Below are 14,860 nucleotides of genomic sequence, written 5' to 3' on the forward strand. Positions count from 1 at the left end.
TCATTCTAAGAAGCAAATGAAAACTAATGTCAGTAATACGGTTTATGGCAAGTTAAGAAATGTTCTCGAGTAGCTAAAAAGCAATATAGAAAGTAGTCAGTCACAGCTCTTCACAGCCTTCATTCTTTGAACACTATAAATGCAGCTCTAATAACGGAAAGCACAGGCTTTTTATTTAGGACGGAACTGGCCTTTGTACAACACACCGTCTACATAATCTCACTTCTTAGTGCTCTTTACAGTCTTTTTTACAGCAGTTCCAGCAACTTTAGCCTTCTTTTTTGGCGCTTTTGCCTTTGGAGCTTTTGCCTTTACCACTGTTACTTTGGATTTCTTCTTTCTGTCTCCGACGGCTTTGGCTTTGATGGATCTCCTCTCTTTTCTACGAACAAGGTCTTCCCTTCCAATCTCAATCATGTGCTCCTCCCACGATTTTATTTCATTCTTGTAACGGACTTTGTCATCCTCTGCCAGCTGTGTGTACATCTAAAAAAAAATGAAGCAGTTAAGTCAGATTAAGAAAACCGTAGGCCTCGTTCACACAGCAGCAGAATCCGGTTGTCAGTCCTGTATTTGAGTCCTTAATACATTTACGTTGTGAACGGAACAGATGTGACATGGATTCGTGGTTCGATTGGACTCTTGTATCAAAAGTGATAAGATTTTTCAGTTTTATGGACGTCGCAATCTTTGACATCACTTTGGTCACTGTTGCTATGGTTACTGGATGCTTGACTCCCTTTGTACATTCATACAGACAGTATTCAAGATGCTCCTGTAAGTTGCTGTGTGAACAGGACATTTCGAGACGTCTGTGTGTAAATGTGGTTGTCAATCCCAAAAGCTGTGAAGCACTTCAGTGTGAAGTGAACATTGCTGTAGTGAGCTGTCAGTTATTCTCTAAATAGCCGAATTATGGTGAAAATCTAAGCGAGGAACTATCCTTCACAGAGAATGCACTCCCAGAATACATTGGGACAAGCTCAATTCCCAACCGAACAAGTAGTATTACAATTTAAAATAACAGTTTCTATTTGAATACATTTTAAAATTTAATTTATTCCCGTTATGACAAAACTACATTTTCAGCATCATTACTCCAGTCACATAATCCTTCAGAAATCATTCTAATATGCTGATTTGCTGCTCAATAAATATTTCTTAATTATTATTATCAATGCCGAAAACATTTGTGCTGCTTAATTGTGAAACCATAATTAAATGCTGGTGCTGGATTCTTTAATGAATAGTAAGTTGAAAAACAAAAACAAATTTTATAAAGTTGAGTCTTTTGTATGTTTTACATGAGCAGTGCTATTTATATAATGCTACTTATGTAGTGTTTCAAATCAGACACTTTTATGAGTTGCCTTAAATGGCAGCAGCCAATGCAGACTCACTAGATTATGGTACAGAGCTGTATTGTGCGTCACTTTTGAAATAAAATATGCTTAACTTCGGTAAAACTCACTTGTTTCTGTGTGATGTTGAATCGCATCCAATCGTCTCTCAGCGACTTCAGCTTCGCCTGGAAGGAAAAATGACATTCAACACAATTGTTGCAACCAATATGAAATACTGTATGAAATACTCAAATTGTATATTATGGAAATATTTTTTATGTTTTATGGTCTGTAAAATCGATTTGGTTATAAACCTCAAATATCAATAAGCTAAATGCAAACAGCTAAACTTGGTGCTAAGATTCAATATCAGGTCTCCAAAAATAAATATATGATCTCCCTTGAAAAAAATGAATAAATACAATGATTTGTACAAAATATACTACAGTTTGAAAATTCAGAGTCAGTAGGATTTTTTTAAGTAAGTTAGTGTAACTAACTAAATTTTTTTTTAGAAAGGACAAATTAAACTAATCAAAAGTAAAGACATTTATGTTGTTACAAAAATATTTCAATAAATGCCATTCTTTTGAACGTTCTATTAATCAAAGTGTCCTGATTTTTTTTTTTATCCTGGATTCCACAAAAATATTACTTTTTTCAACATTTATAATAATCAGAAATGTTTCTTGAGCAGCAAATCAGCATACCAGAATGATTTCTGAAGGATCATGTGACACTGAAGACTAGAGCTGAAGCTGCTGAAAATTTAGTTTTGCATCACAGGATTACATTACATTTTATAATATATTCAAATAGACAACAGTTATTTAAATTTTTAATAATATTTCACAATAGTACTGTTTGTACTGTATATTTTTGATCAAATAAATGCAGCCTTCATGGCAGCATAATATATTTAAAAATAAATATACAATATTAAAAAATCCTACAGACCCCAATGGTAATGTATGTTCATTTTGAGATAAACTAAAGTTCTTCTTCACCGGCATAGTAGTTCCTTTTGCTTCCTCGAAGTGCTCTGCCATGAAGATGTTGAAGGCGCTCCTGGGGCGTTTGGGCTTGCCAAGACTATTCAGCTCCTACAGTTAAAGTACAATATTCCATATAACATTAATCAAAATGCTTCATTTCTCAAAAACTCAGAACCTAAGTTATGCAAAACAAACCAAGGATGAATATAGTATAAAGGGGAATCAAATAATCTTTAGTCATTGTAAAGATTCTCATTGGTGGTTCAGTGCATTAGTTATGTGACGGAGGGCAACACTCGCCTTCTTTCTCCTAATTGCTTTTCTTTTGGCCGCTCTTTGTCGTTTTTCCTCTGTAATAGCCACTGTCTGTGCAGGAGTGAGTTGAGCTTTGTATGTCTTCAAAGCAAGCTTATACTGCTCCCTGGATGCCAAAGATGAGTCCTGAAATGGCTGCACATGTGACAGTTCAAATTAGTGGCTGACTGATCCATTTTACAACACCATTAACTAAAGAAAATGTTGGCTGATAAAACGTTAAGATCCACAATTAAAGGCAAAAATTACACAAATGCCTATTTAAAATCACCCAATAGTGAATTCCTATGTTGTTGTTGTTTTCTCTCCACTTGTTTTGATACATTTTATGTCATTATATTCTGTTCTAGACCTATCTAGTCATGGATTTAATGTTAATTGTTCAAATTTATGATTGATTTCATAATTGATTTATTCCGATATTGATCCCAAGATCTATCTTTTAGTCTATTATGTTTCTGTTGAAGCATGAACAAAACCACTAAACATTCAAGCTGTAATTTTTCAAAATATATGCTCAATAATAGATACATGAATATTACATAATTATATTTTTACTTATACTGTTAGCTGGCTTATTTAATGTATGTTGAATAGATTTGCCAATTTTTTTTATAACAAATTGAAGTGGAAACGTGGTTATATTCTTACAAATTATATATAAAACTGCCTTATGTGCAATTTAAATGTTTGTATACAATTCAGTTTTTATTTGAGTATCGTTTAATATCTCTAAAAGTAAATATCAATTGAATTTAATAGTTTTAACTTTGAATAGAAATGTAATAGCTGACAGGGTTTCCCTATCATAAATTCTGTGTCAATACCCAGCCCTGTTACAAATATTTATGTGATGTGTGTTATTTTTGGCAAATACATGGATTTGCACACATATAAGCTGACATTTTACACAATATTCATACAAAAAACAGCAATCAATAAATAAACACAGATAAGCAGGAATGTACCTGCTTCTGTTCTGGAGTCAGCATTCTCCACTTCTCTGCTAACTTTCGGATAATATCCACATTTTTCAGTCCTAAAAAAAATAGATTGTTCTATATCTTTAAAAAAAAAAAAAAAATCAGAAATGCAAGGTAGCAGCATTGCGACTCGATTGGACATTACCTGGGTTCTGTCTGCTGAAGGTGGGCTGCGTCTCCTTCACATATGTCATGTATCCTGTCAGGGGTCTTTTGGGTGGACCTCCAGTTGTGGTGCTAAAACTCCTTAACACTGGAGCTACACATGAACACCTACAATTGCATTATATAAAACTGTCATGAAATATCACTTTAGTGGGGTTTTATGGAGAGAGAAAAAATAGCACAAAAAGTTCCTTACAACTTACGAAAAAGTTAAATAATGTCACTACATCCTGCATTAACTAAGTTAATCATATGCGTCTGATAAAATTAATTTATAGCTCTCTATAAATTTCTGAATGTTTCTGACGCACATATTGCCAAAATAAAATCCATTAGATATGATAACTTACATTAACTTAAGCAGGACATGCATGAATAACCTTAAACTTGCAGCATGCTCACCTCACAGCAGATGCACTCGAGAACAGACTCAAAGACTTGACCAAAAGATTGCCACCGACTGACATCAAGCTGAACGGAGCCATCGTGCACGTGCTGTGATCTTCACAATAATATCAATCAGGTATTTAATATGCACGGTGAGAACAATAGACAAAAACTGACTAAAAAAATGCAGTTATGGTTCCTCCTCCTCCAGTTAAGGCGCCATTTCCATCTGCTGTTTGACCGAAGTGCATTATGGGACAATAATCCCCCTAAACATTTATAAAAGTACTTTCACAAAATGAACATTTTGATGAACAACGTTAAAATAACGTGACATGAAATGGAACCGTTTGTATTTTTTTTTCATCTAAAAAAAAGTTTGCATAAATTGTTTGAAAATACATTGAAATAAACATTCCTACGAGCCTTTTACCTTCTACATATGTATAATTATATTTAAAAAGCGGCCTTGGGTACAACAGGGTTTTCACCAAAGATTTGATTTCCCAAAAGCATCGTAAGCCTAAGTTAAATACAGCCCAGGCCAGTGGAATGTAATGGGTTATTTCAAATATCATCCAATCCATTCCCCAAACCACTATTGGGTCACAGGATGTTAGAGCACAAAAAGCTTATGTCAATGCTAAATATGCTTTTGTAATGTTTCATTTCTTTACACTTAGAATTTTCGTAAAGTCTTTTATTTTATTTGTTTTCATTATTATTATTATTACTAACTATCCCTTTACTTTTTCTATTCCTTCTATTGTGTGTTTGCTATATATCTCTAATTTACGTACTTTATACATTTAGGCTACATTGTGAAAGCTAACACTCGTGCAAATGTTGTTGACGTTTTAGCACTTCTCCTTGAGCTTCTCTGGCGATGAAAAAATACATAAGGACTTTTATTTTGTTTCTTTCAGCTCCGCACCGGAAGTGTGAGCTTGCTGGGCTACAGCTGTCTCTCTTTCTCGCCGCTCTCATTCGTTTTTTTACTCAGGGAAACACAGTATTGCTGAGCTGTTTCGTAGCAATAATATCGGACAGATAACATAATCGCGTAAATCTGGGGCGGTACACACAGTAAAGCAGCATGGCATTAAAGAGAATACAGAAGGTAAGACCTTTGTGTGTAAATGACAAACATTAGCCAAGTTTTTGTTAACCTGCTTGCGTTGTTAATGTCAAATATCGGGGATAAAATGAACACTCACATAACTAATACCATTTTATGTGTTATTGTTTTGCGTTGGTAGTCTGTATCAAGTCAAACCGTTTCGGAATAATGCGTATATCTTATATGTCGACGGTATAAGTGGAATGTAGCATATAACGGCTAACTAGCAGTGTTTCTTCGCTCAAATCATGACGTTTTACGCTGTTTGTTGAATGTATACTGGCATATTTATAAATAAATATGTGATTTTCTTATTTGTCAGTAATACTGGTAAAACCAGAACTTAAAGTGACGCGTCAAGGTTGTCAGTCAACCATCGTATTGTGTTTGTGTGCGAGCAACGATATACATGTAAAATCAAACAATCGCGTAAAAGAGTCGTTTGTTTACATCAAGACGTGTAGTTTATTCAACCGCTTTCACCGAGAAAACCAACGGAAGAGATGTATCTATTCAATAATAAACCTGTTTTGTGTTCTTTTCTTCCGTGTTCGAGAAGGCCCAGAGCTGAACAAAGACAGCAAACCTGCTTCAGTCTCGGTAGCTGCCACACTAAACGAGGCCAATTTTGTGTGGATTCATCCACTTTCACAAGCCACTTTTGTGTGCTTTGTTAAACCCCACAGCTGGTGTGACGTTTCGAGTGACTTTGGCTACAATTGATATGGTGTAGTTTATCTGAATATGGTCGGAAGGCGCTATTGTGTTTTGTGTTTGACACAAAGCAACACAACCTGATTCTCTGAAGTTCCAGCGTGACGCCACCACTTTTGACAGTTTCTGTTTCGCAACACTGTGATGTGTATCGCACTTAGACATTGTTGTTAAACGCCCTACCAAGTCCCAAAGTCCTTGCCAGAAGGCACATCTATCCACGTCTATTAAAATCTCGGCTCATGTTCAGGCCGGCTTATCGTTATTTATATTGTGCTATAATAATAGACATTTTAGAAATTATAACATAACACATTTTTTATATTGAAACTTGACTCTGTAAAGCCTGATATTAAATAAGTCTACTGGAAAATCGAATCCTTTTCTAAAATAGAAAAATCTACTTTTTTGAAAGAGAACCATTTTGATTGAAGCCTTTAGGCAAAATATATATAAAAAAACAGGTTACACTTTATTTTAAGGTGTCCATGTTACAGTGTAATTATAAGTACTGACTGAGTAATATTAATTAAAGGGTTAGTTCACCCAAAAATGAAAATTATTCCATAATTGACCCTCAAGCCATCCTAGGTGTATTTGACTTTCTTCTTTCAGCCAAACGCAATTGGAGCTATATTAAAAAATATATATATTGGCTCTTCCCAGTTTTGTAATGGGAGTGAAAAATAACTTGATTTTGAAGGCCAACAATGTGCATCCATCCATTATAAAAGTAAAGGTTAATAAAGGCCTTCTGAAGCGAAGCCACATGTTTTTGTAAGAAAAAAATCTTCATATTCATAACTTTATAAACGATCATCACTGGCTTCCAGTAATGGCGGTACGAGTCGAGTTTCATCGTACGTCGTTTAGTTACATCGTATGAGGCTAGTTCTGGCCGAAGAGTGACCTCTGACCCGATGCCTGATGTATTGATGAACCAGGAAGTGCAGAGGATAGAGCAAACAAAACACCGGTCATGAATTAGAAGTTTTAAATGAGAATTTTTAAAGAGAAAAGAGCTTAAGTTTGTTGTCCAGGCCTATTTATTTTTAAAAAACGCAAGAGGAACTACCCTCTACAAAACTTGCACTACTACTACATCCTACGTCATGCACTGGGTCAGAGGTCACTCTTCTGCCGGAACTCGACTCGCGTAGGCCCGTTACTGGAAGCCAGTGATTATAGATTATAAAGTTATGAATATGGATATTGTTCTTACAAAAATGCATCGCTTCACTTCAGAAGGCCTTGATGAACCCCCTGGAGCCGTATTAATTACTTTTATGATGGAGGAATGTGCTTTTTTGGGCTTCAAAAAACAAGCTACTATTCACTCACATTATAAAGCTTGGAAGAGCCAGAACATCTGTTTTAATGTAACTCTTGTTTGTGTTTGGCTGAAGAAGAAAGTCATGATACACCTAGGATGGCTTGAGGTGAGTAAATGAAGGGATAATTTTCATTTTTGGGTGAACTATCCATCTAAATAATTGTCTTACTATAGGGTTAGGGTTTGTTTCAGGCTTACCGGTACTTGCATGTAACAATTGCATAATGTATAGTACAGTAATGCAAAGACTAAAATAAAGTGTTACCAAAATAGTTTGCATATGTGACCCTGCCTGGACCACAAAACCAGTCATATATACAAGTCGCACGGGTATATTTGTGGCAATAGCCAACAAAACACTGTATGGGGCAAAATGATCTATTTTTCTGCCAAAAATCATTAGGATATTAAGTAAAGAATATGATCCATGAAGATATTTTGTAAAAAAAAAAAAGTATATATCTTAAATATCTAAGAATTAATCTTAAATATATCACAATTTTATTTTTCTGAGTGGATGCCGCACAATCGCCAACAGAAATGAAAACCTTTAAATGCATTAGGCTTTTTGGCTTATAGATGTACATATAAATGTTAGGCTAATCAATAACCTGATGTATTATATTTGAGGCATATGATTTTTCAGGTAAATCTACATTACTTTAGTACAGTAAATGTTCATCTTGAAATAGTAACAATATAAAAGTTGTTCTGATATTAACTTTATGATAATAAGATCGAAGATTCCACAGCCTAAAGACGTGTATAACGACATGACGATAGATGGTTTGAGATTGAGAATCATACCGTTTACTTGCAAACGAAACTAGGAACCGTCAATCTGAAGGCATACAGCATTTCATAGATTGTGTACAACAGGTTTTTCAGCAAAGTTTTGATCATGTTGACAATTTAGACGCTTACTATTTATGCATCAAATGCGCATAGGGTTAACAAACTGAATTATAAAGCCCTGTGATAACTTTTTCAAACCCAATTTGGATGCCAGTTTCTGAAGCCTCACTTAAAAATGGATGAATGTCATCCTAGATTTTATTTTAAAGGTTGCACATTTCTCAAGCATAATATTTAAAAAATTAGCTAACACTTTTATTTCTATAGTCCAGACATTCTACTAACTACAAGTAACTTTTCACCTACATGTCAACTACCAGTCATGAGTGTATTAGTAGACTGTCTAGTTCATACTAACACTTTATTTTGATGTTCCCACAACAGACATTCTACTGACTGACAACTTATTTTACTAACCCTAACCCAACGGTCTACTAATACTCTAATGACTGTGGTAGCTGCCATGTAGTTGCAAAGTTGCTTTATATTTAGTAAAATGTCTATTGAAAAAAATTAAACTATCAGAATTAAGTTTAACCAAAATTGTTTGTTAGTATTTAAGTAATAAAACGTATTCTGTTCAAAATGAAAGCAAAAAGCAAAGTGCCATTTTGTGGTTGTCAAAAGTTAGTTGAACTTGGTTAATGTGATGAACTACACACATGTGGTTGTTACTCTGATAGGTCTACTGTGTGAACTGACTTCATACATTCAGTTTTTACACTAATAATGTAATGTTTTTTTTTTCTATTTTAGGAGCTTCAAGACTTGCAGAGGGACCCTCCTGCTCAGTGCTCTGCTGGACCGGTTGGTGATGACTGTAAGTTCACTGTTAGTCTATTAAATTAGGTTGCTTTACATAACATCTGACACAGCGGACAAATTTCAATAATCCTCTTTTTGTATTTGTAGTGTTTCACTGGCAGGCAACAATAATGGGACCTGTAAGTACTCCATCATTAGCCTTGAGCACTGTGCTTTGCTCAGTAATTCTTGCTGAATGTGATAATGTAGTGTTTGAAAGTGAATTTTAAGAATAACTTGGAAAATGCTATTAACTAATTGAGGAGAGATTCCCTGATATGATTGTAAAGTGTTTTTTGTGTACAGTAGTACATATAAAAGCGCCTTATAAATGCCTCCATTCACTCATTCAACTACAGTGACTGGCAAATTCTCAATTTTACTTAAAAAACCGTTGGAATTTAGTTTTATTTTGGTTGCTCTCTATTTCAAAATTGCACTCAAACTTTATAGCAATTATTTCCCAAAATGTAATTTGTGTGAAAATATTACGAGGTCTGTAAACAGGACTTTAACAAAGGCAAGAGAAGGGAATCATCAAAGACAGACCAAAGAAGAGAACACAGATGCGCCAGCATAGCAAATACTGTACCAGGCACTGCAAGCTCACTGTTCGAAATATAGGACGAAAAATATAAATATTGAATTGGGGATGGGGGTTTATATGAATGTATCTGAAGGGAACTGACTGTCTTCAGAAAAGTTTGGATGCCATTTTCTTTTTCTCTTACCTCTGTAGCATTTTTGGATCATGATTAAAGTGCGGTGGTTGCCTCGAATTACAAATGGCTAGATAGTTTTGTAATTTTGTCAAAGGCCAGTTTGCCTGTTATAATGCAAATAAACAAAACATAAATTTGCTTAAACAAAGAATAAAATCAGCAACCAGTATCGGAATTGTCCAATTTGCTTGTAAATAAAAACCGGAATCGGCACATCACTAAAACAAACTTTTAAACAAACATGCACAGTAGACCAAAAATTTTTAAAATATTTGCATTATAAACCATTTATTTTTAAGATTACGATAATAAATGTTAACCGCGTCGCAACCATTGCAAATCTATTTGTTCTTCGTGTTGAAGTACATCAGAAATAGTAAGGGGCATCAGTTTACTGTCTGGAATTTGTGGTGTAGACTGATTATAATGTAGACCGCATCACTAATTTGAATGGGTTCGCACTTAATAAAGTATGTCAGAAATGGAACAGGGCATCAGTTTACTGTCAATAATTTGTCACATCACGGATTATAATGTATACAGCATCACTGATTATAATGAGTTAAATTGTCTTGTCGCGTCCGGTGTAGACACGGTGTTATCCTACAAATAAGGTGCACAAAGCACCTATTAGTATGCATATTTGTCACTAGGCAACAGCAGTTTTGTTGTCTTTTTTTCATGCACCTACACAGTTGGTCTTGATTCTAGTGTCTTTTCCTTCAATTTGTAGAGTGATAGCCCTTACCAAGGAGGAGTCTTCTTTCTCACAATTCACTTTCCAACAGACTATCCCTTCAAGCCACCAAAGGTAGTGATGTTACACCCCACCTCCATTTAATTGTCGTGTTGTTTCAAAACGGCATTTTGACACCCGTCTCAATTTTAACAGGTAGCATTTACAACGAAAATCTACCATCCCAACATTAACAGTAATGGAAGTATTTGCCTGGACATCCTGAGGTCGCAGTGGTCTCCAGCACTAACAGTTTCAAAAGGTACTTGTGTGTCCCTCGATTGTTTGCTTATTAGTTGAAATACAGAATTGGTAATTGCCATAATTTCATTGTTTTGTTAATTTTCAACTCTTTTTCAGTTCTTTTGTCCATATGTTCTTTGCTTTGTGATCCAAATCCTGATGACCCCTTAGTCCCAGACATAGCACACATCTACAAATCAGACAAAGAAAAGTAAGTATATAGTTCTTCTATAATTCTGTCTTCATGTATTCTCCTCATGTTTTTCTAAACTCACATGACTTTCTTCTTTGGAACACAAAGACAATTTGAATACTGCACTGGTTGCTCTTTCGCATTCAAGACTAACATTAAAGGGACTCAAAAGAACCATAAAAGTATTGTCAAGTGCAAGTGACTTGAGTGCTAACATAACAAACTAATAAACTTAAAATTTGTCAGTCATACATCAAAAAATCATGGCATAGGCCTAGTTTATTAAAGGTACAGTAAGCGATTTCTGAGAAACGACTTTGAAAGTACAACACACCTGTAGCCAATCAGCAGAAGGTGTATACACTCATGATGGGGGAGGAGAGAGAGTGAGCAAGAGGAAGATTTGAAGAAAGACTTTAGAAAGAGAGATGGCTGAGAGACATTATAAAAGAGAAAAAGGTCAGAGGAATATTATTGGGAAAATAAGGGTCATGATCAGGCAAGAGCTTTAGGAAAAGCTTTCCAGCGCTGGAGAAAGCCAAGCGGGAAGTCCTGAAAACGGACGCCAAGGTTGTGTTGTTTCTGCTCCATACGTGAGTTACATTGGTTTTGCTGTTTCACAAAACCAACATATGCTGTTGTTGTAATGTTAGCCATAGTTACAGGACAGTTTTGAGTGTCATTGTCTGGAGCTGCTGTGCTGCTGCTGACTAACAACCAACACTTCCTTGTATGCTTTTCCTTGTTCTTTCGTCATCTTCACTTTATTTTTCACAAAGCATTATTTTGCTTCACTTCAGCAGTGTTGGGGAGTAACTAGTTACATGTAACGGCATTACGTAAATTAATTTCTGAGAAAAACTGTGTAGTTACTTATTAAATTGTTAACTAATACAAAGGGGGTTACATTTGAATATTTTCTGTAAAAAGCTACGATATGTTGAATAATATTAATTTGTTGCTTTGCCTATTTTTGATGTGCACAATGCCTCCTGCCATTTAAAGGCTGTTTAGTAAAGTGATGCTATTCTGATTCTTTCAAATGGCTCTCTTGTTTGAATTTGTAGCGCACCACGTCTGCCAATTAAATCAATCCACATTGCCGCTGAAAGCTTGGCTATAGCCTGTCTGAGACTTGTCACCATTGGCGAGTGATGCGTTCCATGTGCTGCTGGAATTATTTTTAAAAAATCATTCAGAAATCTGTATTTAACCTCAGAACAATCTCAAAGTAAAAAGAGCTGATAAAGTCTGATTTTGTGGTGGCTGTGCTTTAATATTAAATTATTATAAGCTTAACTCAAGTGGTGAAGGATTTTAGAAGTCTTATAGTAATCAGTGTTGAGTACTACTGTAAGGTTAACCCTGGTTTAAATGTTTGAAAATGATTAACAGTTGAAAACATTAGACATTTAGAAAAGTAATCACATGTAATAAGTTACATTAATAAAGTATTTAGTGACACTACTTATTACATTTTAAATAGGGTTATTTATATTCTGTAACCTATTACATTTTCAAAGTAACCTTCCCAACACTGCACTTCAGCTTTGATAGAGACATCCACTCTTGCATTGTGTGTTTGTGCATTTTGGGGGGCCGAGCAATGAAGAAAGGGGTTTGTTTGTTTGTTTGTTTGTTGTGATTGATTTCAAATATCAACAGTGTTTCTCAGAAATTACTTACTGCACCTTTAACTATTTGCATCTATTTGACTTTATATAATGAATATTTTCAAAGTTTAGATTAGTTGATTAGATTTAGCATAGTGAAAACTTTTATTAATTTAAAAAGTATGAACAAGGATAAAATATGGCTAGCTGTGGAACAAACAATAATCAGTCAAATGTATGTGATTGAAACAAAATGAGTCATTGATAATAAATTAACCTGGTTATTGTGTCTTTAAAACGCATTCAGTTTTTTAGTACTATTACAGAAAACGTACCCAATAATTTTTTATTTATGTTTGACAGATAAACATGCATTGCATTGAGTTTATTAGTTTGTTAAAACTAATCCAAAATGTATTAAAAACAAATTTATGCAATTGATATGCATATCTTAAATTTAGGCCTACAATTTTTTTTTATGTTGAGAGTATGTGAAATGTATGGTTTGTTTAAACTGCAAAGGTAAATATGAATTAAAAAGTGAGATTTGTGAAGCCAGTTTTTGATAAGAAACACTTGTGTATCCTCGCTCCTGGCTCCTCGTGGTGCAATTAGAGAATTGAGATGTTCTTCAAGATGGCTGACGTCGATCAATTTCCAGGTTACAGGCTGGAGGACGGAGGAGCAAACATATTAGAAATCATTCATTTTGAGTATTGAGATGCACCAGTTGAGTCAGTGAGCTCAAGAACCAGAGTTGTGTGAACTAGATAATTTGATGAATTGAAAAGATCCAATGCAATGAATGATCCTTTTACACCTTGGATGTCACTCGGATGTATATCAAGATACTGAACAGTTACTTGTTTGTTAATTCAATTTTATTTTGCTCCTACCTAAAGCTTTCATCTGACTTCAGAAGAGTTTCATTGACAGCTACAGTACTTTCACTTTCATTATACAAGTTTCGCCGTGATATTCTTTAGGAATTCACCTTTTGTGTTCCATAGAAGAAAGATCAAACTGGTTTGGAACATCATGAGGGCGAGTAAATTAGGACCATACTTGTTGTTAGATTAGGTTATGATGTCAGATAAGACAAACTAGACTGATTATGAACTTCTTTTTCTTTTTTTGAACCAGGTACAACAGATTAGCGAGAGAATGGACCCAGAAGTATGCAATGTGAAGACTTAATGGACATTTTTTTAAGTCACAAATCACTGTAAATTCTAGCATCTAAAAGTAAGATTAGGTTATATTATTAAACAAATTGTACTGTTAACATTTACCATCTGATATGACCAATAATAATAGCTTAACTAGTATTTTGAAGGGGACTGTGCATTGCACAAAGACATTAAGCTTTTTATTGGTTTTGTGCATTTTGGTCATCCCCGCAGTGGTGTTGGGCACTTTGTTTTCTTGTTTCATAAATCCTATTTAAGATTGGCATGATATTATACAACTGCAGTTACCCTACAAGAGGGAAATTAAGAAATTGAAAACTGTTTTATTGTATCTCTCATTCAGTTTTGATTCAGTTCATTCAGATTACATTTTCTTTTAGATATTTTTATTGTATAGTTAAGAGCAACTATACTGGATCTATTTTTTCTTTTTTTATTTTGCATTAAAATTTGTTTAAAAGCGTGCATCTGTGTTTCTGGTATGTTAATTTGTGTTTGCTCTCATTTGTACACGGTCTTTTATTTGCTGAACAACTATTTGAACTGGCCTTGAGGACGTTACCAATCAGTTCCACAAGCAGCCTGTTTCCTCTAAATGCAGGAATATTCACTCTCTGATTTCAAAATCATTCTGCCATATAGCATATCCACCCAAAAGACAATTTTGATTCATTATTCCTTCCTAATCAAAACTTAATTCTGTTGCTTTCTAAATTATTTTATGTATCCATTAAACCCCCTAAACAATAAAAAGAATGTAATTAGAGGCTAATTTATATATACCCATAGGTATTCACATAATATTTAGCTATAAATTTAGTTGGTGTTTGTAAACAGGCCCTCATATATCCATAATTACAACGACATTCCCAGTAGGATTTCACAAATTATGCCATCAGGGATTTTCTTAATGGCACAATACTTTGAGAACACAAATTATATCGCTATGTAAACTATTTTCCATCTCAATGTTTTTTTTTTAGTAGAGTTTGTTTTTATCAGCTTTCTCATTAGTCACACAATAACTGAACATCCATCGCATAAACAGACTTTTATCATATCCGATGATTATAGTTTTTTTTTTTTCTACCCGGAAGTATTTTAAATTAAGGTTAGCCAGCCATTCGCCGTTGTTATTATTAGGGGGGG

At 34.5% G+C, this 14,860-nt stretch overlaps 2 protein-coding genes across 2 annotated transcripts; one reads left to right on the forward strand and one right to left on the reverse strand.

The window, feature by feature from the left end:
* Positions 1-26: 26 nt before the first annotated feature.
* Positions 27-4,440, reverse strand: tfam (transcription factor A, mitochondrial). The gene is made up of 7 exons (XM_079596346.1): positions 4,204-4,440; positions 3,782-3,909; positions 3,622-3,692; positions 2,639-2,788; positions 2,351-2,446; positions 1,472-1,528; positions 27-486 (listed from the first exon to the last, which is right to left on the reverse strand). The coding sequence occupies exons 1-7, from the start codon at positions 4,284-4,286 to the stop codon at positions 220-222; spliced, it is 852 nt and encodes a 283-aa protein (XP_079452472.1). The 5' UTR covers positions 4,287-4,440; the 3' UTR covers positions 27-219.
* A 674-nt stretch (positions 4,441-5,114) lies between these two features.
* ube2d1b (ubiquitin-conjugating enzyme E2D 1b) lies at positions 5,115-14,176 on the forward strand. Its single transcript, XM_079596347.1, has 7 exons — positions 5,115-5,308; positions 8,967-9,030; positions 9,123-9,154; positions 10,470-10,547; positions 10,629-10,734; positions 10,833-10,926; positions 13,665-14,176. Exons 1-7 carry the CDS (start codon positions 5,285-5,287, stop codon positions 13,708-13,710), a joined length of 444 nt encoding a protein of 147 aa, XP_079452473.1. The 5' UTR covers positions 5,115-5,284; the 3' UTR covers positions 13,711-14,176.
* The last annotated feature ends 684 nt before the right edge of the window (positions 14,177-14,860 follow it).

This window comes from Phoxinus phoxinus, assembly GCF_949152265.1.
Source record: "Phoxinus phoxinus genome assembly, chromosome: 21".
NCBI classification, from domain to species: Eukaryota; Metazoa; Chordata; class Actinopteri; order Cypriniformes; family Leuciscidae; genus Phoxinus; species Phoxinus phoxinus.